Below are 26955 nucleotides of genomic sequence, written 5' to 3' on the forward strand. Positions count from 1 at the left end.
TCATGGATAACTTTTTTCTAGGCCATCTCAAGCGACTAGAATTTCATGCAACAAACTTTGGAGACTGCTGGGATAAGCAATAGAAGGACACCCCAGCAGTAAGGAGAGTAGAATGCTAAAGAGACAGCTCAGTCCACTCTCTGCGGGGAGGAGAATCGGGAATAATTAAGCCAGACATGTATTTTCTCTGTGCTCAAGCTGATGGGGATGGCTTTTAAAAAGGAAAAAAAAAAAAGAACCCATCATCCTACAGGCAAATTCCCCCACGGATTTGCATTATCTGACCTCCAATGTGTCCTTGCAGTTGCCACGTGGGACAGAGTCCCTGGGCGCTCTGGTGAGCCGGGCCTTCACCCAGCAGCTTCAGCTGCTGTCTCATGCATTGCCCAACTCGTAGAAGCCCTATCGTCCTTCAAGGTTCATCTCAGATGCCACTTCTTCCTAAGCTCCCCATTCAGAACAAATTGCTGTCGCCGGTGGCACCCCCAGCACTCAACTTCTGTTTCTTCAGCACGTTGCCAATTCCAGACACCTGGCCTTGCCTGGGAGCTGGCCACCTATTTGCCAGCTCACAGAAAGCTCTTAGAGGGTAGGTGCCACCTCATGCCCATCAGACTCCTGCACAGCGTGTGTATGCAGCAGGAGCTCACTCACCACTAACCGGACCATTGGGCACAGGAAGACTTGAACAAATGAAAGGATGTTTTCTCTAACACAAGAGTTTCTTTGGGCAAGACACCCTGAGCATCACTTAGGCCCACAGAGAGGGGAGAGGGCAGAACTACCTGGCCTGGTGTGCTGGTGTACCCAAGGTTTGCAAAAGGTCACCTTGCCTGTTGCTGTCGTCGCTTAGCAAATACCAGCGCTACTCTAGGGAAGAGAGAACAGCTCACCCCATGTTAACATTATAGTGTGTGTTTGACGGGGGATTGTACAGAAATGCCAGGGACGATTAGTGCAGGCTTGGCTTTATTGAGTAAACATGACTGTGTAACATCTCACATCCTGTGTGTACTACGTGGATCCAGCCTCTCCCTGTAGCCTTTGCCAAGCAGCTAACCTTCAGGAGCATTAAAGGGAGAAAGTGAGAATGAAAAAAGGTGAGCAGGAGCAAAGAAGGAGAGGAAAGCATAATCACTGCCATCTATAGAGCCGGCACCACCCTAAACTCTCTACAACATTATCTCTTACAATTTTCACAAAAACCATATCGTACAGGCATCATCATTAATCCATGTTGCAGATGTGGGCTGTGAGGCCCAGAGAGGTTTCTCATTCAAGGTCATCTAGTTAGTAAGTAGCAGAGCCTGGGTCAAAACACCTGTGTCTGATTCCCCAACCTAGGCCCTTAATCATCACACCCCATTGCGTCCCCTATAAATAATCTTTCTGGGTATGGTCACAACACTGAGCTGTGTTTCTTCCGGGGAATCATTTACATGTGTCCGCTGTAAAGCTAGAGATGAAAGCTAAGTCTGTTTTTCATTGGGTGGTAAGAAGATTGGTTCTTGTTGGACTTTATAAATAATTTCAGTAAGTATCTGATGGTGATAGTTTGTTCATTTATTTATTCACCCAAGAAATATTTACTGAACACCACTGTGTGCCAGGTACTACTCTAGGCCCTGGAGATACAGTTGAGATCAAAACAGCCAAGGTCTCTGTTCCTGTAGAGATGCACAGGTGATCTACAATAAAGAGGCAAACATGTGAACTCACAAGATGATTACAGATGGTGTTATGAAGAGAACAAAACAGGATAATGTGACAAATTTGATGGAAGGGGGTTAAGGGAGTGATCAAAGAGGAAGGTGATCAAAGAGGCCTGTCTGAGAAGAGGATATTGGAGCTGAAAAATGAATGACAGGATGGAGCTGGCATGGGAAGATGTATGGCAAGAGCATTCCAGGCAGAAGGGCCAGTAGGTGCAAAGGCCCTGGGGGCAGGGATAGGGGGAAGATGGAGGGGGCTAAGCTGGCTGTGTTGGAAGGAGATTTTACCAATGTGCCTGGAACATAGTGATAGCAGATCATTGAGGGTGTTAATGATTTAAATCTGGATCAAAGCAAAGGGTAGGTTTAAAATGTGATCTCAAAAGAGGAGAGTGTAAGAGACCATAACCCAGGGGTTGGTAAGCTTTTTCCATGAAAGTACAGGTGGTAAATCTTTTCCTGTGAAAGTCCAGGCTTTGTGGACCACATGATCTCTGTCATAACAACTCCACTCTGCTGTCGGAGCATGAAAGCAGCTGTAGACAATATGTAAACAAGTGAGCATGCCTGTGTTCCAATAAAACTTTATTTGTAAGAACAGGCATAGAGCCAGATTTGGCTTGGGCCTCAGTTTGTTGCATACTGTCTTAGCCGTTACTGGGTGTAAGGTATTAGATACTCCAACTCCAGACTTGTCCATGCAATCCTAGATGGTATAATTAGTGCTATTAGTGTATACAGTTGCCCTGGGCTTTTCCACCGAAGTCATCCTAATAGCAGAGGAGAGTGAATGTATATCCCCAGGAGATCTGAGGGATGTAGGAAGCATAAAATCTCTTTGAGGCTTCCTGGTTTGCTTCAGAACTAATGTGAATCTTACATTCTACTACATAATAAATTCATTTGTCTTAGTGTAAAAGTTATTTTTCCCAGAATTTCTGAGAAAAACTGACCCTCCAAGCCAATGAACATTATGGATCCTGTGTCCTCCAGAACCTCCTGTCCCTGGGACCTGCCGACGACAGTCTGTGAATGACACAGGCGGGACCGCGGAGGCAGCCAGGGTTGATACAGTTGCCTCAGAATCTTTTCTCTGGAGTTCCTGTTGTACCATTTCCTTTGGTGTGTTTTCTCATGCTGCATTTTGTCCATTTGTTCCTCCCTTCCATCATTCATTTGATGTTTGCTTTTAAAACACTTTTTCTGTATTATGCTGTCTGGTATTAGACTACAAACAACTCCCAAATTCCTGAGTTTTTAGAATTTTTAATACATCCCAACTACTTATACTTATTTTGAACTCTACTTTGCCACTTGCTACAAACACCAGAATCCTCTCGGGTTTCAGTCTGGTGAGTTGTTGGTTGTTTGCCATACAAGGGAGAACATGACCTTCACCCGACTTTAGTAACTCCAAGCTTCTTCTCGACCGCTGCTCAGCATTCAGGCAGGCCAACTCCTTTGCAGACCTTTCTGGTTGAATATTGGAGTTTATGCTTAATTACCTTGTCACTCCCGCATACGGATCATGTTAGCTACATTTTGCAAAATTGCAGAGCTGATCTATGTAATAAGGCTTGTATCATTAAACAAAATTGAACTCAGTCCTACAGTCGTAGTGGTGCAGTCATGCTTAACTCATAGTATAGTATTGCAGGACAGGTGGATGATGGTAATGGTGAGGGTACCAGTAGAATAAGTGATGGTCACAAGTAGTGGTGGAGGTGGTGACAGTAATGGGCGTGAGATCGGAGATGTGGTGCTGTTGCTCCTGCTGTTACACCGGCGGGAGGTGATGGGGATTCCAGCAGTGGCCCTGGTGATGGACGTGAAGGTGCTGAGCCAGGAGGCAACCCCACTTCCTCCTTTGTTTTCTTATCCCAGTGTCCACAGCAACGTCCTGCAATGACCCTGGGGTCCCCCAGAATGGGAGCCGGAGTGGCGACAGTTGGGAAGCCGGTGACTCCACGGTGTTCCAGTGTGACCCCGGCTATGCGCTGCAGGGGAGTGCAGAGATCAGCTGTGTGAGGATCGAGAACAGATTCTTCTGGCAGCCCAGCCCACCAACGTGCATCGGTACAAAGCAGCTGCAGTGTGAACCCTCCCTTCTGGTCCCACCACTTGTGTGCTCCAGACCTCCTACCCCCTTAAGTGGCAGATGCATCTTGAGCCTGGCCAGGAGAGTCAGAAGAGCTGAAAGTTGCAGAAAACTCGAAGTCTACTCTGCTTCACATGTCTATGTATACACACACACTCACTCACATTCACACACCCACACTCTACACACTATGAATTCTTCGCTCTCCAAAATGGTCCCAAAGGTTTTTAAGCCAGGTGTGCCTGTCCCTCTTCTCCTGACCCAGGCCATATAGATTGGAAGGAGGACTGTGGGTCACCTCGGGTAGCAAAAGGGTCTTCAGGTTCTGAAGTGACCCTTCTATTACCTGGAGCGCTAGAAGGGCACCCACAGACCTGGAGGTAAAGGAAAGACCTTTGCTCTTCCTCTTGGCAAGGAAATTATTGGTTGCCTGGCTTTTGGTTCTCCAGATCTGTCCTTAGGCCTTAAATCTCCCCATTTGCCAGATGAAGCAGTGGAAGCTCTGTGATGTGTACAAGGTCATGTAGCTCATAAGGGTTGGTGTCTGAGGAGTCGATCCTGCTCCCCAGTTTCTTAAGGCTGGGAGGAGGAAGGAACTTGAAGGGAGGGGAGGACAGGAAAGAAAGAGAAATTGATGGAAACAAACGTTCCAGGGGCTCACGTCCACGTGGCTCTTTTCCTCAGGCAAAATACTGAGCGCAGTTCTCTGCTCTATCAGCGATGGCTGTTAGAAGAGACCAGTAGTCGTGGAGTCCTTACTGTGTGCAACTGGACACTTACTTACACAACCTCACTTAACTTTCCCTGCAGCTCCCTGTAATGAGTACCATCCCCTCATTTTACAGTAGAGGAGACTGAAGCTTAGGCGACTTTGAGTATCTTGCCTCAAATCACAGAGCCAGGGTATGGCAGAGCCAAGAGTCACACCCACTTCAGTCTGAATGCAAAGCTTTTCCTTCTCCTACCTCCCACACTGATTCCCACCCCAGAGATGGGCTCAGGGGACTTCCTGAGATGCACCCCAGCATTGCCCACCCCGGCACCACGCCCTGCACCGCTTTGCACACAGACTCAGGGGAGGCGCCGTCCAAGGCATCTGAGGACTGGCCTTTGCTGGGCATGCTCTGAGGCCTGGTGTTGACACTAAGTCCTGTCTCTCGGTGGCAATAAGGAGTCACATGGGTATGTGTGGCTGGATCTCCGTGAATGTGCTGCAGACGGGAAGGTGAGACCTGGGTTCCAGAGCAAGCTCAGTTCTCAGCTATGTGTTGTGATATGTTGCGAGAGTATAGGAGATTGAAGAAGACAGATCCAGGTTTAGTTCCTGGCTCTGCCATTTACTAGTTCAGTAGCCTTGGGGAAATTGCTTCAACTCTCTGACCCAGTAAACGTGCAGCCAGCAGAGCAGAGAGGTTAATTCAGCTTTCGTTACCCACTCCTCTGCGCTCGGCGTGGGGAAATGTTCCTCGCAACTAAGTGAACATCTGCCTGTCCTCTCAAACAGTCTGGAAATCCCAGTGACAAGCCCCTAATTTCCAGCTCGCTTGGCAGTCTGCCAGGACGGGTCTGGCTGGTCTTCTTCCCCCTTCATTATAGGGAGGAAGCAAAGGGAAATAACAAATGTTTATTGAGCGTCATCTGCATGATAGGTGCTGGGCTAGACGTTGTACCTATGTATTCACAAATGAAATCACCGTGCGGTAAGTTTAGAGCTCGGGTTCTGGATTCCAAGTGCCTGGGTTCGAGTCCCGCTTCACCATGACCAACTGTGTAGCCTTAGGCAAATCACTTCATCTCCCTGTGCCTCATTTTCCTGCCCTGTAAAACAGGGAAGATAATAGTACCTACCTCATGGGGTTGTTTTGAGAATTGAATAAGATAATGCTCTAAAGCACTTAGAACCATGCCTCGTTCATAGTAAACATTGTGTGTGTTAGAGGCCATTATCGTCATTATTCTTTCCCTCTTTTTTTATTTTATAGATTAGATAACAGAGGCTCAGAGAGGTGGGATATCTTGTACAAACTCACAGCTAGGAGGTAGCCGGGTCAAAACTGGAAGCCAGGACTGTGTAACGTCGAAATCAATGGTCTTTTTCACAACTCTCACCTGTCGGCACAGCCTGCCCGCTTTTTAGCCGCCTGGAATGATCGATCACCTGTTCCCATTCCAGCCTGGGCAACGTGGTTTGTAAGGTCAAGCCTGGGCCCGAGGATGGAGCCTGCCTTCTCCTCCTAACTCAGTGGGGAGCAGACCGGGCCTGACGGCGGGGCGAGGAGGCGCCCGTGCCCAGGATTGGAAGGGAGACCTGGCTTCTGGTCCAGCTTGGTTGAGTACCCGCTGAAAGGATGGGGTGCCACTGGGATGTCACCAAGGCCTCATTTAGTCTCCTACAGCTCAGATGTCTTGCTGGCCAGTGCCTGGGCCTAGAAAGGGGAAGGGGGACTTTGTGCTCCTCAGCCAGGACCACCCAAGCAGCGGGACCTGTCTGTCCTATGGGTGAAGCAGCCCAGGAGTCCAGCCAGGGCCTTGAGGACAATTGGCAGAGGGCGGTGAGGCCCACGCCGGGGTCCTGAGTGGGAAGCAGATGCCTGACTGTCCGATACTGGGCAGCCATCTGATAGGGAGCTGGGCCAGGGCGGGGGCCACGAACCCCAACACGCTGAGGGCACTTTGGGGGTTGGTGGAAGAATAACGGGAGCAGTTATGAAACACCCAGATTCACCCCACCTGTGGCAGCTTAAGGGAAGGAACCCCTGGGCTGTCAAGGTAGGTCGTGCCTAGCAGCCCTTGCCCGAATGGAGGCATCATTGGGAAGATGCCCCGGTAGCCGGGACTGCTGCCATGACTGGGCTTCCTACTCTCACTGGCTGCGTCACTGTGTTTCTAAGCCAGACTGGGTAGGGCCACTCTCTGTGGGCTGCGCTGTGTGGTCTTGCTTTGTTAAGTCCAAGGTTTTATCCTTATCAGGCAGGCCTCTAGTCTGTCCCATCCATCTAACCATCTTGTCTAGAGAGGGTTCAGTGGAGAAGAAGTGAGTGAGATGCAAGGCAGACCAGACTCGAGGGACCATCCTCGCTCCTAGAATCTCTTCGCCTGGGGCCCCTCCCCTGCCAGCTTGCAGGGAGGGACAGCCCTCTCCACTCCCACTGCGGCCAACAGTTCCGAGGCAGTGCAGAAGAAATGACGGGCTTTGGGACCAGGCAGATGTGGGTCTGAGTCTCAGAGTGGCTCTGGGCAAGTTCCTTAACCTCTCTGAGCCTCAGTTTCCTCCTTTCTGAGTCAGGAAGAATAATCCATAGCTCAGCAAGTTGTTATGAGACAGAAATGAGGTAATGGATCTAAAATGCTGTACGTCGTGTCTGACATTTAATAGGTGCCCACTTGAGTGTTTCGGGTACTCAGGCTGGTACTTGAGATATGTTCCCCACAGAAAAACACCCACACTACTCATGACGCCTTGGGTTTTATGTTCAGCCACACTGGGGCTTTAATGGCCTGGCCTGAAGACCTACCATTTTGTAAAGAGACCCTGCTGGGGATTGATCCAGCCCTTTAACCTCACCCCGAATAAAAGCTACACTGAGGCAATAAAGCTCAGCTCAGGGACCAGCAAATGGCCACTCTAAAGTTCAGTCCTGGATGTACCCTTGGCTCCCGCCTCCATGTCCATTCCTGTGGGCTCACTATTTGCCTAAAGTACCACCAACCTCCAGTGCTGCCCTGAGGTTTTCAGACCGAGGCTCAGCCATCTTTTCCTGTTAGGGGCGCCGTACACCCCCAGCCTCTACTTTCTCAGACCCTCATGCTATGGTGCAATAACCCAGCCATTTGGGGGAGAACCTGATTCAGGATCTGGGAAGTGCTCCCAGTGGGCTCTGGATGAATCGCTTGCTGTATCCCTGGCCACTTCCTCACTCCCTGCCCCTGGAAAGGCCCGTCGTCTCAGGGGAAGGGGACCACTGTGGACTAATTGGGGTTTTGTAATATCTCCGTACAACGGAGGAACACATGATCTCTTGGACAAAGGCCTTTGAGAAAATTGCAAGGTATCTGCAGCCCTAAGCAGCTGCCAAGAACATTGGCAGCGTAGGAGGCCGGGCACACTTGGCAGGTGCACGTGACTGCTTTCCTCTCCTCCTGACATTAAGTGCACTGGGACTCATGCACTTAATGAGCTCACTTAATGAGCCCACAAAGCTCGCCCAGAGACAGGATGTGAGGCCCTGGAAGGAGACCGGGTATTTCATATCTAAAAGCCTAGTGATGGCTCTATATATTGACTACGTACAGTATGCCATGTGCTTTAACAGACATCTCTAAAATCTTTACAACTACCCCATGAAAGAGGTATTCTCTGTGCAATAGAGGAAGGACACTGAGGTCCAGGGAGGGTAGGTAAATTCCCTAAGGCCACACAGCCAGGAAGTGGCAGAGCCAGGTATTTTGGTCTTGTTTTTTAATAACAGCATGGTGAAATTCCCAAATCATAGAATTAACCATTGAAAAATGAACAGTTCAGTGACATTTAGTACATTGTCAATGTTGTACAAAGCCCCTCCTCTCTCCTGTTCCAAACACCTCCATCACTTGAAGGTGAGACCTCACGCCCATTAAAATCCACCCTCCCCTGGGCCCCTGGAGCCAAACTCTAGTTTAGGTGTATCAGATGCAGTCCCTCCTCTACAAATACCCATTGAAAGGTGACCGGGTGAAGGGGACAGTCTCATCCTCATCTTCCTCTCTCCTCAGCTCCCTGCGGGGGAGACCTGACGGGACCATCGGGAGTCATCCTGTCACCAAATTACCCAGAACCCTACCCGCCAGGCAAAGAGTGTGACTGGAAGGTGACCGTCTCTCCAGACTACGTCATCGCCCTGGTATTTAACATGTATGTACCTTACCTCCCGGTGGGAGATGGAGGGTTCAGAGCAGCTAGGGGTGCAAACCCGGGTCTCCGGGTGAGTATACATAGGTCTGCTGTGAGCGGAGTTTCATCCCAGGGCGGTGAAGCAGTCCAGAAAAGGAGAGAAACCAGCATTTATTGAACATCTCCCATGTGCCCAGCACTGTGCTTCGTGGCTTCACACATATTATTGTCTTATTTAATCCTTAGGATAATTTATGAAGTAGCTATTATGATTTCTTTCTTTCTTTCTCTCTTTTAACCTCTGATGATGCTAAGATGCTAAGATGCAGAAAATAGGGCACTGCTGGGTCCTTTCTCCCCTGCCCTTCTGAATTCTCCTCCTCTGCTCTCACGGGCTCCTCCCATCCGCCTCCCCAGTGTAGGAACAGCCCAGGTGTCTCTCAGCTGCTCCCCCTTCAAGCTCGGGCACAATCTCCTTGGTTTCTTTTAAAAGCAAACTCTTCAAAAGAATTGTCTCTGCTTTCCTCTCCTTGCTCACCTCTTGTTCACTTTCACATCACTGACATCTGGTTTCTTCATCCACGGTTCCACTGGAAACTCCTCTGAAACTCCCACGCACTCCTGGCTGCCGGACCAAATAGCACTTTCCATGCTTTATCCTTTTCATCACTCCCTCCATCCTTCCCCTGCTTCTCGCCTTGGTTTTGTGGACTTACTCCCCGCTGGCCCTCCATCTCCTTCTGGGACTTTGTGGCCCTCCATCTCCTTCTGGGACTTTGTGGCTGCTTCTTCGTGCCCTTTGCCCTTTGCCAGGCTCTGTCACAGATTCCTTGTCTTCTCGCCACACCTCCTTCCTGGACAAGCTCATCCACTCCGAAGCTTCACTCTCCTCTTGTAAACTGGAGACTCCCCTCTACCACCCGCCCAAACTCTCTTGTGGGCCGCAGGCTCCATAGCCAACTGTTGGGTGGTCTTTGTCTGATGCCTGCAGGCTTCTGAATTACAACACATGCAAAACTAAGCCTCCAGCTTCTCCCCACAGATGAGCTCTATTCTGAAAATGGGGGCGCGGCCCCATCATCCACTTTCACTGCTCTTTCTGTTAGTGGCCAAGGCATGGAGCCTCTGCTGCCTTAACCTCTGATTTTCCCTTCTTCTCCATTCTCCCGGCTGCTGGCTTGGTTGAAGCCCTTATTGTTTTCTGTCTGAATTATTGCCATAGGCTTCTAACTGGCTCCTCCCCATCTTTGCCTTCTGTGCCAGTCTCATCTTTAGCTAGCTGTCAGTGTGATGTTGACACTGGAAAACGCTGAAATATGCGCCTCATTTTCCATTTTAACATACGGTAATATACTACTCAGCAATAAAAAGAAATGAACTACTGACACATGAAACAATACGGATGAATCTCAAAATCTCCCGCTGACCGAAAGAAGACACACAAGAGTACATAATGTATGATACCACTAATAGGAAATTTTAGGATCAGCAAAACTAATCCAGGTGATAAAAATCAGTTCAGTGGTATCTTCTGGGGGCGGGGAAGACTGATTGGGAAGGAGCACCTGGGAAGTTTGGGGGATGGTGGAAACCTTCTGGATCTTGATATACATGTGTCAAAACTGAGAGTGATTTACTTTAGAGCTGATTATTTCATGGTGTATAAATTATACCTCTGTTCAAAAACAAACAAAGGAACAAATGTATCCTTTATTTTTGAATCCTATAATGGCTCCTTCTTCTCTATAAATTAAGGTTCCAAACCTTTTGTTTGTTTTGTTTGGGGATATTTTTTTGGTCCAGTCTTTTGAGTTTCATTCTAAGCCATCTGGCCCCTGCCTACCTCTCCCCTCAGTTCCCCCACCCAGTCCTAACCCCACCCCGTCTAACCCCTGAGCTTCAGCTAGACTGAAGTACTCACCGTCTCCAAAACTATTTCATGCCTTCGTGACTTTGCTTCTGTTTCTCCCTTCATAGCGACTTCCTTTTCCCTCCTTGTCCGATCGCTGAGGGTCTTTTAATGCCCAAGACAAACTTCATTCCCATCCTCCCCCACAAACTTGGTGCTGTGTTCCCACATGCCTGTACAGACTTTAGACTTTGTTGTCTTCACGTCTGTCATTTCCTTCAGATCCATCACCGTCTTGAAGAAGGGGTGATGTCTGACACATCCCTGCATCCTGGGCACCTTGCACAGTGTCCAGCAGACTGAGGGTGATCAGATAAAACCTGATGATTGATGGAAGGCATTTTGGAAGTGATGGAGCCATAATTTGTGACCCAAACTGACCCACTCCCAGACCCTTCCCTGGTGCCCTTTGAAAGAGTCAATGAAGAAGCTAAACTATGGGAGCAAGAAGACCATACCACCCAGGAATGGTGGGGTGACCCCGCAGCTGACACCAGTGTGAGAGGGTGCTGTGTAGGAGGGAGGCCATTGCACACCTGGCTCCTCCTCCAATCCTCCCAGACCCCCATCCTGTCTCTCTGCAGCCCTAGCCCTTTTGTCCTAGATATTTCATGGCCTCATCTCTCTGCCATGTCTTAGCTGAAGGGTAGAACCGCCATTTTGTTCTCAGTCCTGCCAAGTGGAGTGTCTGAGTATCCTAGCCCTTGGTTGGGCTATGAACCAGTTTGCATCAGAACTCTATTCTCTGCAAACTCATTTACTTCTGTTGTTTCCATCTTTACACCCTTGATTGGCACCCATTGCCTTTGTTGGATGTACACCCAAGAGTGGCAGGGCTGCATCATAGGGCACACATATGCTCAGGTCTAGTAGATACTGCAAAACAGTTTGCCCAAGTGGTTGAAGCAATTTACACTCCCACCAGTAGGATATGAGCGTTCCAGTGGCTCCACGTTCTTGCCAGTCCTTGGTATTTTCCATCATTTTCATGCCAACCATTCCAATAGGGTAAATTACACTCAAAAACTCTAATATTCAATTTGCTAAGCTAAGACAGTTTGTAAAATGAGTTTTTTCCTAGACTAGGGTCAGAACTGCTGAGAAAGAGGCACACCTGTGAGAACCAGGAGTGGGATGGGAGCAGATCCTGAGGAGAGCTGAGAACCAGCCCCAGGGTAAAGGAATAAAGTGAGGGTCCTTCATCAGAATAGGCCCCGTCCTGCCTGGGAATGGCTCGTGGAGTAGCTCTTTCCCCTCAGAAAAGGGGGTGCAGCATGGACAGTATAAAGACATTAGAGGCAGGTAAGACACCTGGGTTCTGACCACTCTGTGTGTAGAGCTGGTAACTGATTTTCCCTTCTGTGCACAGTGTAGTAAATATAGACAACAGTATTGTGTTATCATCATCAAACTTGCTACTAGGCTAGATCTTAATTATTCCAACCACTAAAAAGAAACGATAATTATGTGATGTGTCAGAGGTGCTAATTATTGCTACAATGGCAATCATATAACAATGGACAAATGTATCCAATCAACGTGTTGTATGCCTCAAATTTACATGCCATGTCAAATATATTTCAATTTTTGAAAATATTTTAGCTCCAGCTAAAATAGGTTTTCAACTCCAGCTTTCTGGACACCGATGCTAGAATCTGGTTCCTCCACCCAAGGCTGCCTTATCCATCTTCTCTCCCTATTGGGAGGTCACGGGGGCTTCATCCTCCCCCTCCCCACCAGTAGGTCTCGGGTTGGGCGCTGGTGGGATGGAGGCCCTGTCCTTCGGTCGAACCCGAGGCCAGTACCGTCTTTATTTGACCTTAGTGGGGTGGGGGCGGGATGTTTTTGTTCCCCAGCTTTAACTTGGAGCCTGGCTATGACTTCCTCCATATCTACGATGGACGGGACTCTCTCAGCCCCCTCATAGGAAGCTTCTACGGCTCCCAGCTCCCAGGCCGCATCGAGAGCAGCAGCAACAGCCTCTTCCTCGCCTTCCGCAGCGACGCGTCGGTGAGCAACGCCGGCTTCGTCATCGACTACACAGGTGAGGGCCCCGGGGGCAGAGGTGACAAGGGCCCGGGGAGCAGAAGTGACTGAGAGCAGGGCTGGCCAGACCTGGCCAGGGATGGGGAGGGTGTAGTGTGGCCAGGAGAACGCTGGATGGGATCACGGGGAGCCCACTGCCACCTGCAGAGCCCCTGCCTCTCTGTGGCCCTATGGGTGGCTTAGTCCCTCACACCCAGGTGCCCCAGGCCTGGGAGAAAAGGGGCCTCACGTTCTCCTTGCACCTCATTTGTTTCCACATCACTACTCCCCTTCGCTCCTTGTTCTATGAGGATCATGCCTAGGTCTTCTTGAGTCTCCTAACCTCAGCTCATGCCATCAGCTGACATCTTTGTTGCCACGCCCCTGCATTTGCTGAGGGTTCTGATATGAGGCTCAGTCCTCCTCTCTACCCCAAAGCGTCCCACCCTCCTGGATAACTTCAGCACCCATGTGGACAACCCATCCAGCTCCTGGGGTCACAGCGCCTGGACCTTTGTCCCAAGGCCATTCCTCAGCTATCCTCTAGCTCCTTGTCATAGACTGGACACTTTCTGATACTTCCTGATCACATTTTCTCAACCCTCCAGCTATGCCATCCTTTTATTCTCATTCCACTTTTAGATTAATGAAGGCAAGCTGAAGAGTGTGAGGGTCGAGAGCCCGGGGTGGCAAATTTTTTCTTAAAGGGCCAGACAGTAAATAGTGCAGGCTTGTGAGCCATGCAGTCTATCTCGGTTACTCAGCACTGCCCTTGTAGCATGAAAGCAGCCAAAGACTGAACAGAAAGCAATGGGCATGGCTGTGTTCTAATAAAAATTTGCTTACAAAAACAGGTCTTGGTCCCTGCCCAGTCAAGAGCATTGACAGATCAACGGGGTGCAAGGCTCATGCTTATTGTGTGGCCTTGAGCAAGTTATTTGACCTCTCCGAAACTCCATCTCTTCATCTGTAAAATACTGGTCGAATAATTCCTACAGCACAGAAACATAATTGATGCGTCCATGCATGAAAGCCCTTGGGCTGGGCTCTGGCCCCTTCCAAACATTTTGTAATGTTCACATGGTAGCAGCAGCAGGAGGGGTATTCCAGGCTCGAGCACCCCACTTTCTTCTACTCTGCTATTCTCTTTTGGACCTTTTCTTCTTCTCTAACGAGCCCAGGCCCCGTTATCCAAATCCTAGCTCCATTTTTTGCTTGATTTGTGAACTTGGCAAATTATTATCTCTTAGAACCCATTTCTCCATCTATAAAATGGTGGTAATCATAGTTATATTGCAGAAGATATTTTATACGTATAAATGAAATGTGTGAGGATAATGCCCGCTATGGACTAAACACTCTCTAGATCCTGTTGAGATGATCGATTTTATTATTGCTACGGTAACCCAAGTTCACCCAGGCCTCATCAGCCTGTGTGTACAAATGGGGTCACAGTACCAGTTAAAATTAAAAAGCTCCCGGCTCATGTCCCCCACTTGCATAATGTGGGACCTCAGCAACCTTTTAAAGTGTCCCTTAATTAAATATTTGTGGCAACTCCTGGAAATATCTCACACGAGCTCACAAATGATCCCAATCATAATGGTAGTTAACTTAGCACCTGCCAACTGCCAGCACTGTCCTGAGCAGTTCACATCCATCAACTCACCGAAATCCTCGTAACTCTCCATCGCTTGCTGTGTGTCAGATACAGTTCTAGAAGATGCTTGGTGTGCAAGTTAGAGAATGTTTCGCCTGTGGTCATCTTTTCTCATGGGGCTGGCCTGGGAAGTGGATACTTTGCCATCCTCTCTTCCTCCAGACACCTGCCATTCGATAAAGCTCCTGTCCTCAATCTCCACACGGCTGATGTCAGAACAAACACAGTCACAGGTTGTGGAATTCTAACCGAAGGCATGACTTAGACTCAGCCTGGGAACCCCATTACTTTGCCCACCACCATCCCCGCTGCCATATCATCATCATCATTTTATTATTATTCATCTCTTTAATCACACTCTCATCAGTCTCCTCAATTTTCCTGCTCCCCGGTCCTTCCAATGCCTAAACCTTGCACAACTGCATCTTTTATTAAATGCACACTCGAGTGGCTGAGCACAGCCAGAAGTCACACAAACATGGCACTTGGAGCCACCACAAGTGATATCCTTTATCCCCAGCCAGACCTTAGCAATGACCAGAGCCACACCTGACTCGTCCCACCTGGGTCTTCTACATCACAGAGATTCTAAAATTTTACCCCAGATGTCACCACTTCCAGCCTCTTACAAGATGACTGCATTTCATCATCCCTGGTTACAGTGGCCACTGGGCAGAAACTCCCTCAGCTTCCTCCCTGGTCACCTTGTTCCTGGCAAACTGGCTGTGGCCACCTCTCCCCCAAGTCTTCTCCATGAATCCATGTGCTAGAGCTACACTTCTAGGTCCTCTTTCCCAAAGAAGCCCCTTCCACATTCAGTTGTTGGCCCAAGACCATATCTAGAGGGGTCCTCAGATCCAACACACAGCTCCAGAGAATAAAGCCTTCCGGGCTGCCATCTGAACCAGGCAAGCAGCTGAAGGAGGCCAATTACTGGGGAGAGGAGAGGGGCACCCTCTACCACCTTATGAGGATCTGCGGTACAAGTGCCAAATAAATGTGTCTGCTTGGGGTGGGAGGTACCTGGTGAGAACTGGAGCTGCCCTCCTTCCTTCCTTCTCAGATTACGCACCTCCTAACATGGGTGATCCCTCTACTATGTCCCTAGCCTCTGGTCAGGTAGCCCATTTGATGGAGCCCAGGGACACCCTGTCTTACCCCATGGTCTCCTTCTCCATATCCCAGGATCCCTGGATTCCTGGAATGGGTCTACTCTGCTACTGGATCCCAAGAACTAGACGATATTCCCCCATATTCAATATCTGTATAGGGGAAACTGCCATCACTTATCACCTATATGGCCTTAAACAAGTTACTTAACTTCTCTGACATCACTTCCTTGTCCGTCAAAGAGGGACGGTGACACCATATGAAGGGGTTGTAGTGAGGGCTGGTCAATAGGCACAGTACCTAGCAGCGTGCCCCATACCAGTAGGTAGTTGTCACATACTTTGATCCAACTTCTTCCATTCCATTGCCTTTTTTTCCTGGGTGATGGATATTTCATTCGTTCTGCCCTTGTTTGGAAGGGAAAACCTCTCTTCATGGGGCTAGCCCAGTAGGATGAAGTAGATTTTCTTTTCTGTTTATTGAAGATATAAAGTATGAATATGATGTTTTGTACACACATATATATATGGGAGTATGGGATTTATATATATACGTATATATATATATGAGTGTGGGAAATATATGAATATTCATGGTGTGTGTGTAAGTGTGTCCTGTATACTTCTCCAATCCATGGCAAAGAATTTAGACACTCTACTCCCTGTGAGTCCATAGAACACCCTGGATTGAGATGGTAGCCTATGGAGGACTTGCACACTCGGGCAGGTGTGGATTCTTAGGAAAAGAAGAATTGACCTCCTCTATCTAGAAGCCAGCTTCTGTCCAAAGGCAGAGAGATCCAGGGCTCCACTAATGCTGACGATCTGGATCTTCTAGGAGCTATGGCTTCAAGGGTTCTGCTCTGGGAGGTGTTTGAGGACCAACTTGGAGAGGTGTTGCCAGACTCAGCTGGGCTTAGCCCAGTGAAAACCATTCTCTGACCCAGGTCAACTCCTCCTTTGACCCAAGGTGAACACACCAGGAGCCTTTCCCCATTTCCCACCAGCTTCCCAAGGGGGAAGCAGAAACAGTTTCATCCCATCTTAGTGAGGGATCATTTAGTTCATATCAAGAAACTCACTCGGACCAACTTAAGCAGAAAAGGGAGCAATTGATTATTTTAAAAAATGTGAAAAACAGAAACACTTAAACCAACTTGAGACAAAAAGAAGACTTTATTATAAGAAGACAACTAATAGCCAAACTGATTTAAGCTGAAGAGCATTCAGTATTTTAACAATGCAGATGATAAACACTCACTTAACACGGAAAGGGAATACATTTTTAGAATACAAGAGCCCAAGGACAGGAAGCATGACATCCCGAGGGGATTACAATCAGGATGGGAAAATCGGAGGTTGAAATCACCCTCCTCCATCTCCAGGGCCACTCTCTCTCCTCCCTTCTCCTTTCTGAGTACATGCTACATTTGCCTTTCTCTGCAGGTCAATTTTCATTGCTTCTCCATTCTCCTAGGACAGTAGGGATGCCTCACTCTTGGCTTTGAATCACTTCCCAGTTTGTAGCCCAACTCCAAATCCCAAAGGACCATCAGATTGACACGCTTAAGTCAGGTATCCACTGAGTGGTGTCATTAGGCGGATTAGGTGGTGGATTAGGCTTTTGCATAAGGAGCAAAGGCAGATCAGGCATTTTGATTCATTTGTTCACTCAGTAATATTTGCTGAGCACCTACTATGTGCCAGACACTGTTATAGGGGCTAAGAACAGAGCAGGGTACTAAACAAAGTCCCGGCCTCCATGGAGTTCACATCCTAGGCCGACAGGCATTTCTACTACAGATGGGATGTTGGAAGCCCACCTGATTACAAGGCAAAGATGGCTGGGTGGGGCGGATTTGTAGATGTCTCTGTTCCCTTGCTCCTGGAAGGTGGCTGTGCTGTGTTAGTCATCTCTGGGCAGGCATTCTAAGAGATGATTCTGAATGCAGTCATGTCAACTGTGGACTTCTATTACACCATGCTCTGGCACACTTCTCATATGAATGCAGCCTCCTGGGTAGTTTTACGCTCTGCTAGAAGGATGCAAAGGGAAGGAGAAGGATCCTGTCTTTTGAACACAGTTATTAAAAATGAGTCCCAGGGAGGTTTAGTGTCTTTTTTCAGGCCAGAGAAACCAATAGGATGGGTGGGAGGGACCTTTATTCTTATCTTGCAGCAGGTGTGGTAGCCTCCTCCTGGGGAGGGAGGGACAGGCTAGGACATCCATACACGTGTCTAGTAACCATTCATTCATTCAGCAAATGCTTATTAAGCTCCTACTTCACGCCACGCCCTGTGCCGCATGCAGAGGACACAGAGGTGAACAAAAGTGTCAGGGTCCCCACCCGAGGGGAATGTAAAGGTGAGTGAGGGAAACAGACAGTAAATAAGGAGATGAACAAGAAGCATAAGTTAGGAAAGAACAAACTATCCTAAGAAAGAGAAATGGGGAGCCCACTTCAGAATGGCGAAGGCCTCGCCAAGCAGGTAACATGTGAACAGAGACCTAAAGGTTGAGAAGAAGCCCCCTGTGTAAGAGCAAGAGTGGGGAGGGTTTCAGACAGAGGGATGCAGAGTTCAAAGCAAGTGTTAGAGAATCTGAAATAACTCAGGAAAGGCCAAGATGAGTCAACTTTTACTGAAAGGTACTAAAAAGTACCTATTTTCTCTTTCAAGCCCTTGGAAGTAACACTGTAGGCCGAGGAATTACCACCGGCTTTCCACATCTGCTCCTGCCATGACGACTCCCACCACCCAGCTCTCCCATGGTCTTGTCTTTCTAAATTCAAGGTCTCGTCATTTATGCTTATTTCAAAGTAACACGTTTGTTGGAAAAATTCAAATAATACAGAAGCATATAAGATGTGCTCTAAAAACTTAACATCTCCCCATACTACCATCCCCTGAAGTACCAGTATTAATGGTTTGTTATCTCATTCCAGATGTTTTATATACATATAAACAGCACACATTCTATACCAGAGGTTGGCAAACTTTTTCTGTAAAGGGCCAGCGAGTAAATATTTTTGGCTTAGCAGACCAGATGGTCTGTGTTGCCATCACTTCTGCTGTTGTAATGCTAAAACAGCCATAGATGATATGTAAACAAACGGGTATGGTTGTGTTCCAGTAACATTTTATTTACAAAAACAGGCAGCGAGTCAGTGGACTGTAGTTTGCAAATCCCTGTTCTATATGAATGGGGATCACACCATATATACTACTCTGTAACATGGGTTGGCTTTTTTTTTTTTTTTTGCTTTGTTTTGGGTTTTGCCCAGCAGTAGATCTTGGGCATCTTTCTATATTAGTAGTCAAAGATGTTTGCTATTGTTTTCAAAGATGGCTTATATTTCAGTGGATGGCTCTAATCCAATCTTTTTAGAAGTTCCTTACTGTCTGGGTTGTTATTTTCAGTATTTTGCTGTTACAGTGTTTGGAAATGGGCCTTATCTATTAGGACAAAAAGAATCTGATTCTTTTTATTTTCCCATTTTGGAGGGCTTGGGGTTTATTATTATCATCATGCTGTTTTAGTCATTGAGTTTTGTCATTCGCAGCTGAGCTCTGGTTTGGCAGCCTGAAGACCTGATTTTGGTTTTAATTCTACCTCTTAATAGTTGAATGGCTTGGAAAACTCATTTAGCCTCTCTGATCACCACATTCCTCATCTATAACCGGAACAGTAGAGTACCTGGCCCTACCTGCTTCAAAGGCTATTATGAGACACAAATAAGATAACAGATTGGAAAGTGCTTTGAAAATTACGAAGTGATATTCCTGTGTAAGGGGCTATCATCATTATCATTGGCCTTGTCATTATTATTAATGTGATGATGCTTAAAATGATGAGCTCTAAAAAAAAAAAAAAAAAAAAAAAAAAAAGATGAGCTCTTCTTGCTCTGACATGTGAGCAATGGTAGAATAGAATCTGTAGTTGCATCATTGATGTGGCTGTTGATTTTCTAAGCCCTGAGTTGTTCAGCCAATCAACTCAGCATCCATTTCTTAAGCCCCTATTATGTGCCAGATACAGCCCTAGTGCCAACTTCTGGGCTAGTTGCCAGGGTCGTGAGAAGAATAGATGATTGATTTCTGTCCTCTAGGAGTTCAGAACCCACTAGAAAGAAATACCCTTAGACAACCTACCAAGATAATCAAAAAAAGAGAAATGGAATTCTGCCAGAGAGAAGGCAGTGTTCAGGACACTTGCTCAGGAGAGGGTGGCGCTGAAAAGTGCAGGAGTTTGCCACACAGAGAAGGGAGGAAAGGACTTTCTAACACAGTGTAAAGTTCGGGGCAGTCATACCCAGCTGGGTACACTAGTGTGCCAGGTACCCCAAAGCACAGTTGTTTATATGAGGTAGAAGTTTATTCTTCTTCCTGTAAAAGTAATCTGGGTATTGTCATCCAGGGCTGTTGAAGTGGCTCCACCTAGGCTCCTCTTGTCTTTCTGCTCTACCCTGCTGCGTGGTTCCCATCCCCAGGATTACCTCAGCATCCAAGGTGGTGACTGGAGATCCAGCCATCATGTCTGAGTTCCAAGTTGTGGGAAGGAGGAAGGGAGGAAAGAAGGAAGGGTCATTGAGCATTCTCTCACCTGAGTCACCTTCCCTTAAGCAGCCTTTCTAGAAGTCCCACACGTATCCATTTAAGAAATATTTATTGAGTGCCAATCATATGCCAGGCACTGGACCACAGCAATGAACAAAACTGGAAAACTGCCTTCGTGGAACCTACATTCTAGTGGAGGGAGATAGAGAAAATAAGGTAACTATATGGTGCATGAGATCATATTGACCTCAGTGCAGAGAAATAAAACAGAGAAGGGTGATGGGGAGTGTTGGGGAGAGGAACATCACAGTTTTAAAGAGCTGATCAGGGAAGTGTCATCGAGCTAAGTCCTAAAAGAGGTAACAGGGGAGCCGTGCAGATGGGGAAACTGTTCTGTACACAGAGGTCAATGTGATTGGAGCAAAGTTAGCAAAGGGGCAATAGGAATCAAGGTCATAGAGGGGAGGACTGGGGCAGAAGGTACAGGGCCTTGTAGACTTGTAAGGTTTTTGGCTTTTACTCTGAGATGGAAGGCAATGGCCTGACCTGACTGTGTTTACTTCTCTTTGGCCAGATCTAGCTGCCTGGGAGGCTGGAAGGTATATATCTTAGCTGGGGCCTTGATACTCTGGATAAAACCTGGGTTCCATTGTAAGGATGAAGTGCGGGGATGGATATTGAGTGCCACAGCTTGTTCTGCCTCTTATGAGCTATGTTAACCTGGTTCCATGTAACTTAATTTTTCTGAACTTCAAATAAGATTTGACCCACTCTGAATTTATAAAAAAGACAGATGAAATAGAAGACCTGGTGACAGTTCCCTGTATCTCAGCAATTCACAAATGGGCCACCCAATGGTCAGTTGCCTTCTGGCCAGAGACACTAAGCTTTGGGGGAGGACAGCTTTGAAGTGGGGGACAAGGTGATACATCACAGGGCACATGAGGAAACCACTGAGGGGTCCTTTGTTAGGGGAGGAGCCGTTTTCTGGGTCCCACTTGAGTTTAAATTTAGTAATGTACCCAGGACTGCTCCATCCTAAATAAGCTCTAGGCAAAAACAATGAGCAGGGCCATCCCACCATCAGGGCACAAATGCAGGTGTCTAGACTTGACTGAATCACAGACTCAGAGTCCCATCCCATCAGCCAACGGGCTGATCGGCAGCTGAGCAACACCGTCAAGGCTATGCCTGCCTCTTATACACGCAGCTTAAAGGTACCCAGGTGACAAGGACAGACCTCAGCGAAATTCCTCCTGACCTGTTCATCTCTGAACTCTGATCCCTTCTGTTCTGGCTCTTTCCTCCCTAAATCTGCTCTTTGAATTTCTGGTTCCTTCTGCAAGGGCTGTCGGCACCTTTTGTGAATCCCCATCTCTAGACCCTTCTGCAGTGTAGCCTCCAGGGTTTTGATGGTATCCTGATACTCTGTTGCATTCTCCTGACACTGCCCAGCCCTGACGACAGGCCTCTTGACCATCAGTGGTTCGGGAACGAGGAGGATGAGGAAAGGCAGCAGTGGATGGATGTGAACATTGGCTCCCAAAAGCTGCTCGGGATTTCCAGCTGCTGGGAGGGAGGCTGTGCAGTGAGTGTCCTTCTCCAGAGACTTGGAGCCCCAGCTAATACTCTCAGTGGCTCAGGCAGCATCAAGTTCACTGTTGTCCAGTGCCCAGGGACAGAGTAGAGGCAGCGTAGATGCAGCCATGGTATGCCTGATTGGGAAGACATGTAAGCATCAGTAGTCAAACGGAAAATAACTGCTGTTTTAACAAGCTGGCAAACACTCAGTACCCCAATGCAAAGCCCTGGAAAACTGCATTGGAGATCTGGACTCATCCCAGACGCTAAAATGGGGTTTCCTACTTTCTTCCTAAATCTAAATATCAGTAGCCATACACTCAGAAGTGCCTTCAAGGTATGGATATAACAGCCTGCAAAGCTGGTTTCAGCTCCACCTACTTACCCAGCCAGCAACACAGCCGTCAGCAAAAGAAAGAGAAGAGAAAGCATCTCCAAAAGCGTCCCTGCTTCCCACACAGACAGAAAACCAGGAGGCCGCCACGTTGAGTGTGCAGGATCAAAGCTGAGCAAAGGTGGACTGTGCCTAAGCACTGACCTTCACCACAGTGACCCAGTCACTACTGAGACACGATCCTAGGACTGTCAGCTCCCGCCAGTCAGAGCAGCACGTGCCTCCCCGGCGGGAGGAGTGAATCAGGGGTGAGAGACAGCCTCAAAGGTGTAGCCGCAACTCCCTCCTTTGTGGGTCAGGGCAAGAATGTGGGGAGAAGAAGGGAGATTTCACTCTCCAAAATGACTTCCAGCCCTAGTTTCTTTCTTTTTTTTAATTTTCAATTTAATTTTTATTTTGTGTTGGAGTAGAGTTGATCTGCAATGTTGTGTTAGCTTCAGGTGTACAGCAAAGTGATTCAGTTATACATATACATGTATCCATTCTTTTTCAGATTCTTTTCCCACATAGATTATTACAGAGTATTGAGCAGAGTTCCCTGTGCTGTACAGTAGGTCCTTGTAGATGATCTATTTTACATGTAATAGTGTGTATCTGTTAATCCCAAACTCCTAATTTATCCCCCCCCACCCCCGAACCTTTCCCGTTTGGTAACCATAAGTTTGTTATCAAAGTCTGTGAGTCTGTTTCTGTTTTGTAAATAAGCTCACTTGTATCATTTTTAAAGATCCCACAGGTAAGTAATAGCATACGATATTTGTCTGTCTTTCTCTGACTTACTTCACTTAGTATGAAAATCTCTAAGTCCACCCATGGTGCTGCAAATGGCATTATTTCATTCTCCAGCCCTAGTCTGTAACCACATTTAGAGAGCTTTCCAGACCTGAAGAGGATATACCCATCGGCCCCAAATCCCCATGCACTCTGTGGCTAATCAGAGTCAGGGTCTCCCCATAGGCGCTGTGCCCTGGGATTAGGCCACTTATGAGCTCTCTGTGTATATGTGTCTGTGTGTGTATATACGTGTGGTTTTTTTTTTTTCCAGAAAACCCACGGGAGTCATGTTTTGATCCTGGTCCCATCAAGAATGGCACGCGAGTGGGGTCCGACCTGAAGCTGGGCTCCTCCATCACCTACTACTGCCAGGGGGGCTATGAGGTGGAGGGCTTCTCCACCCTGAGCTGCATCCTGGGGCCTGATGGGAAGCCAGTGTGGAATCATCCCCAGCCAGTGTGCACAGGTGCTGGAGCCCAGGGCTGGGGTGGAGGGAACTAAGGCATGCCACAGGCAGAAGGGGCTGGAGGCTAGGGGAAGGGGCAGGCAGGACATGGGCCTCACAAGAGGGCTGCCATGGATGAGAAGGGCTGGAAATTCCCCAGGTGTACCAGTCCCCATCAATGTGTCGTCTCTCTCAGCTCACATGGTGTCCTCATCCCCACTCCAATAGATGTCCTCAGCGGTGGCCCGAGACATGCCAGCAGCCCACACCAGGGAGAGGGGAATCTAAAAGTGACCCTGAGATTGTTCCCGGTCCTAGGGGAAATCACTGAGAGTTCAGAGGTGTAAAACTAAGACCAGCAGGATGGGCTAACTCCGAGGGCAGCTGGGTTAGCCACGGGGTCTTGACAAAAGGGATAGGATGGAGTGCCGGAACTTCAGCAGCATAGCGGCCACCTAAGCTGAAAAGTAAGGAGGCCCCTTTGCCCAAGTGGGAGAGGCTGGCTCTGAGGTCCACCCCTCGTGGGACTGGGACCATGGCTGGGTCGCGTGAGCTGTCTGCTCCCAGCGGGCTATTCTGGGCAAACCTCTGCTCCTTAGTCGTGCAGACACTAAGTGCCCAGGTCAGACATCAGCCATGGGGTGGCAGACCGTCTCCGGGTCCCACCTGTAGGCAGAAGAGGTTTCTAAAGTGCTCCCCAAGACTGGGCCTCCAGGGACCAATGCCAGTGTCACTATTTAGAGGGCAAGGACTGGCCGGCACCCAGGAGGGCCCTTGATAGCATCGTGGGGCGGTGGAGGGGGGGGGCGGTCAGGCCACATGCCAGGCCAGGCATGGATGTCTTTGGGCAGGGCAGGGCAGGGCAGGGCAGCGCAGGGCATGTCCCCAGAATTCCCCTCCTCCCCATTAGTGGCTTCAGACCTCAGAGCAGCCCCACCAGGGCCAGAAATTCAGGCTGAGAGAGCAGACGGAGGGTGGACAGCTGATGAGAGGCCCATGAGGTCACCTGGCCCTCTATCTGATTTCTTTTTCAGCCCCCTGTGGGGGACAGTATGTGGGTTCAGATGGAGTGGTCTTGTCCCCTAACTATCCCCAGAACTACACCAGTGGACAGATCTGCCTGTATTTTGTCACCGTGCCCAAGGACTACGGTATGGATTTTGTGTATATTTGTTTGTGTTTTCCAACGCCTTCCAATTCCACTCCAAATTGTATCCACTCCTATTGTGCTAATGGGCCGAGCAGTCTCCCTCAGAGGACAGCTGCGTGCCGTTGCTCTGCAGTGGGCTGTAAAGTACACTCCTGATACACATGGGAGGAAGGGACCAGTGAGACCTGCTGGAACCAAGGGTGGGGTGGTTAGGGAGGACCAACCAGGACAGAGGGAAGGCAGGGTGCACCGGGGGCTCCCTAGCCCTGCCCGGGTCTGCATAGAGGTGCTGCAGACCCAGGCCGACTGGGAACCCAGGGGAGGGTGGCGGAGGGCCAGGAAGAAGGGAGGGAGTGGGACTGAGCTGGACTTGAACGTACAGGTGAGGGAGTTGGGCGCCCCATTATTCCACTATTCCGTCTGTGAGCGGGAGGCTGGTCCAGCAGCAATTGGTAGGATGAGCAAGAAAAAAAAGAGAGGAGCAGGTCAGGGCCCCGCAAAGGCAAAGAAACCTCCAGATTCCAAGAGGCCCCGGCAAAAAGAAGCCAGCCTTGTCACCTGGTTAGCAGTGGGACAGTTAAGAGTCCTGGCAGCTCTGGAGGATTCAGGAAGTTTCTGAAGGGCACAGGCTGGTTGTACCCGGGCAATCAGTGACTGGCCGGGCTGCTTTCTCCCTGGATCTCCTCTTTGTAGGAAGAGGAACAACTATTTCTAAACAGAGTTGGCGTTAGTGGGGGTAAAGGTCATCTATATATCCTGACCATCTGAGATGGGGCAGCCTGCAGAGAACTGGCTGCTTTTTCCCAAGAGACAGGATGGACTGAGCACAGGGCAAGGCCTGGTCATTCACCAAACATTTATTAAGCACCTCCTAGGGACCTCGCACTCTGCTGGGAACCAGAGCTGCAGAGATGAGAGAGACGTGTTGTCTGCCCTCTGGAGATTCCCAGCCTCATCTTTACCCACAGCTCTTGCCACCGGGCACCACTCCCACGCCAGCACCTGCACACTCGCGTGCGTGGGCACACGCTCCCCAGCACATCCATGTGGCAGGAGCTTTTGACCTGTAGGATCACAGTTAGAAAAGTACTGAAAGGTTGTCCAATCCCACCTGCCACCCAGAGCCGAATCCTTGATAGCTGGGCTGCATATTGTACTTAATTCCTCCAGTAATAAAGAGCTCATGCCTTTGCAGGCAGCCAGCCCCAAGTCTGGGCAGTTTCACTGAGCTGGAACCTGTATGTGGAGAGCTGATTCTAGGAGGGGTCGTGATCTGTCCCAAGTATCTTCTCTTTGTTACTGAGCTAAGCCCAGGGATTTAGGTGCAGATTTTTGCCTCAGGTCGGAAATACTTGTCCCCAGCCTGCGTCTCAGCCTTAACACCCTCTCCTCATAGATCTTTCTTTGATCCCCTATCTGAAGTGGACTGCCTTGCCTTACCACTTTTCTCCCACTCCCTCTAAAATTTAACACTATCTGAAATTATCTTGTTTATCTAGTTGCTTAAGTGTTTTGTTTTGTTTTTTTCACTTTTGACTGTCTCTTCCCACTAGAATGCACACTGTGTGAAATCAGGAATCTTGTCCATCCTGTTCACCTCTGTAGGGGAGAGTGTGGAAATATCCCTGCCACCACCCCTCACTCAGTGCCCATTTTCAGGGCACCAAAACAGTCTCTCCCTCCTTCTCCTCTGCCCGTGAGTTGAGAGCTAAAAATCTCTCACTTCACTCACTACTATACTCATCGTTGCAAATGCTTTCTTTCCGCAGGCAGTCAACTCCTTGGCCTAAGTCCCTCCCAGCCTCAACACACACACACACACACACACACACACACACACACACACACATACACACACGCGCGCGCGCGCATACGCACACGCACGTGCATACACATCCGACTTCCTACATGCTCAAGGCTCAAGCCAAAGCAGAGAAGGGCTTACCCTGGTACTTGCTTTCAGATGCACCCGGCCAAATGGGAGACCAGTGCAGGCAGAATGTACCAGGGTCTGAAATGGAGCTGTGCCCCCCATGGCCCCGCAGGGTCAGTAACCCCAGCCCCTCCAGCAGTGACTGGCAGAGATGGGACAGTTGAGGAAAGCCCCTGTGATGGCCATCAAATGGCAGGGCCCTTAGGTCTTGTCTGAAAGGGGACTCCTCAAGGTCATGGTCCACCAGTTTTTCAGCCCCCTCCCATGAGCTAGTTGCGTGGCCTTGGGGAACTCAACCTCTGAGCTTCAGTTTCTTTGTCTATAAAATCAGATATCTGGAAGAGTCAGGGTTGAAGAAGATGACGTGCATGGCAAGCATGGTACCCAGCACAGAGTAGGTCCTCAATACATGTCATTTTGCCTCTTTCCTTGGATTTGCCAGAGGGGAATGAGGTAGAGATGTTTGCCTCTTCCATGGACAGTCGCGCCTTCCTCAGGAGAAGGCTGCTACTCAGCACCCTCATTCCTCTTAAATGTGTGGGATCTTGTATCCAGGGGATGCCCTCATTGGCTGGATCTTTGAAGAAAAAGTGAAGGAAAATACAGGGTCCTGAGATCAACATGGAATACAGGGGAAGTTACGGAAAGGCTCTTCCTTTTCCTAGAGTAGTTGCTGCCACTGCAACTGGAGAAAGGACTAGGGTGAGCCTGGCTGCTCGTGCAGTCCACGGTGTCATC

General features: G+C 48.7%; 1 protein-coding gene across 1 annotated transcript in view; it reads left to right on the plus strand.

Annotated features, from left to right (window-relative positions):
* CSMD2 (CUB and Sushi multiple domains 2) overlaps nt 1-26955 on the plus strand; it is a 655429-nt gene that overhangs the window by 488275 nt on the left and 140199 nt on the right. Inside the window, exons 27-31 of the mRNA XM_059070872.2 lie at nt 3597-3788; nt 8563-8701; nt 12446-12633; nt 22961-23155; nt 24169-24285. Coding sequence (XP_058926855.1) covers nt 3597-3788; nt 8563-8701; nt 12446-12633; nt 22961-23155; nt 24169-24285 — 831 coding nt within the window. The remainder of the gene's footprint in view (nt 1-3596; nt 3789-8562; nt 8702-12445; nt 12634-22960; nt 23156-24168; nt 24286-26955) is intronic.

Source organism: Kogia breviceps, chromosome 1, assembly GCF_026419965.1.
Source record: "Kogia breviceps isolate mKogBre1 chromosome 1, mKogBre1 haplotype 1, whole genome shotgun sequence".
Taxonomy (NCBI): Eukaryota; Metazoa; Chordata; class Mammalia; order Artiodactyla; family Physeteridae; genus Kogia; species Kogia breviceps.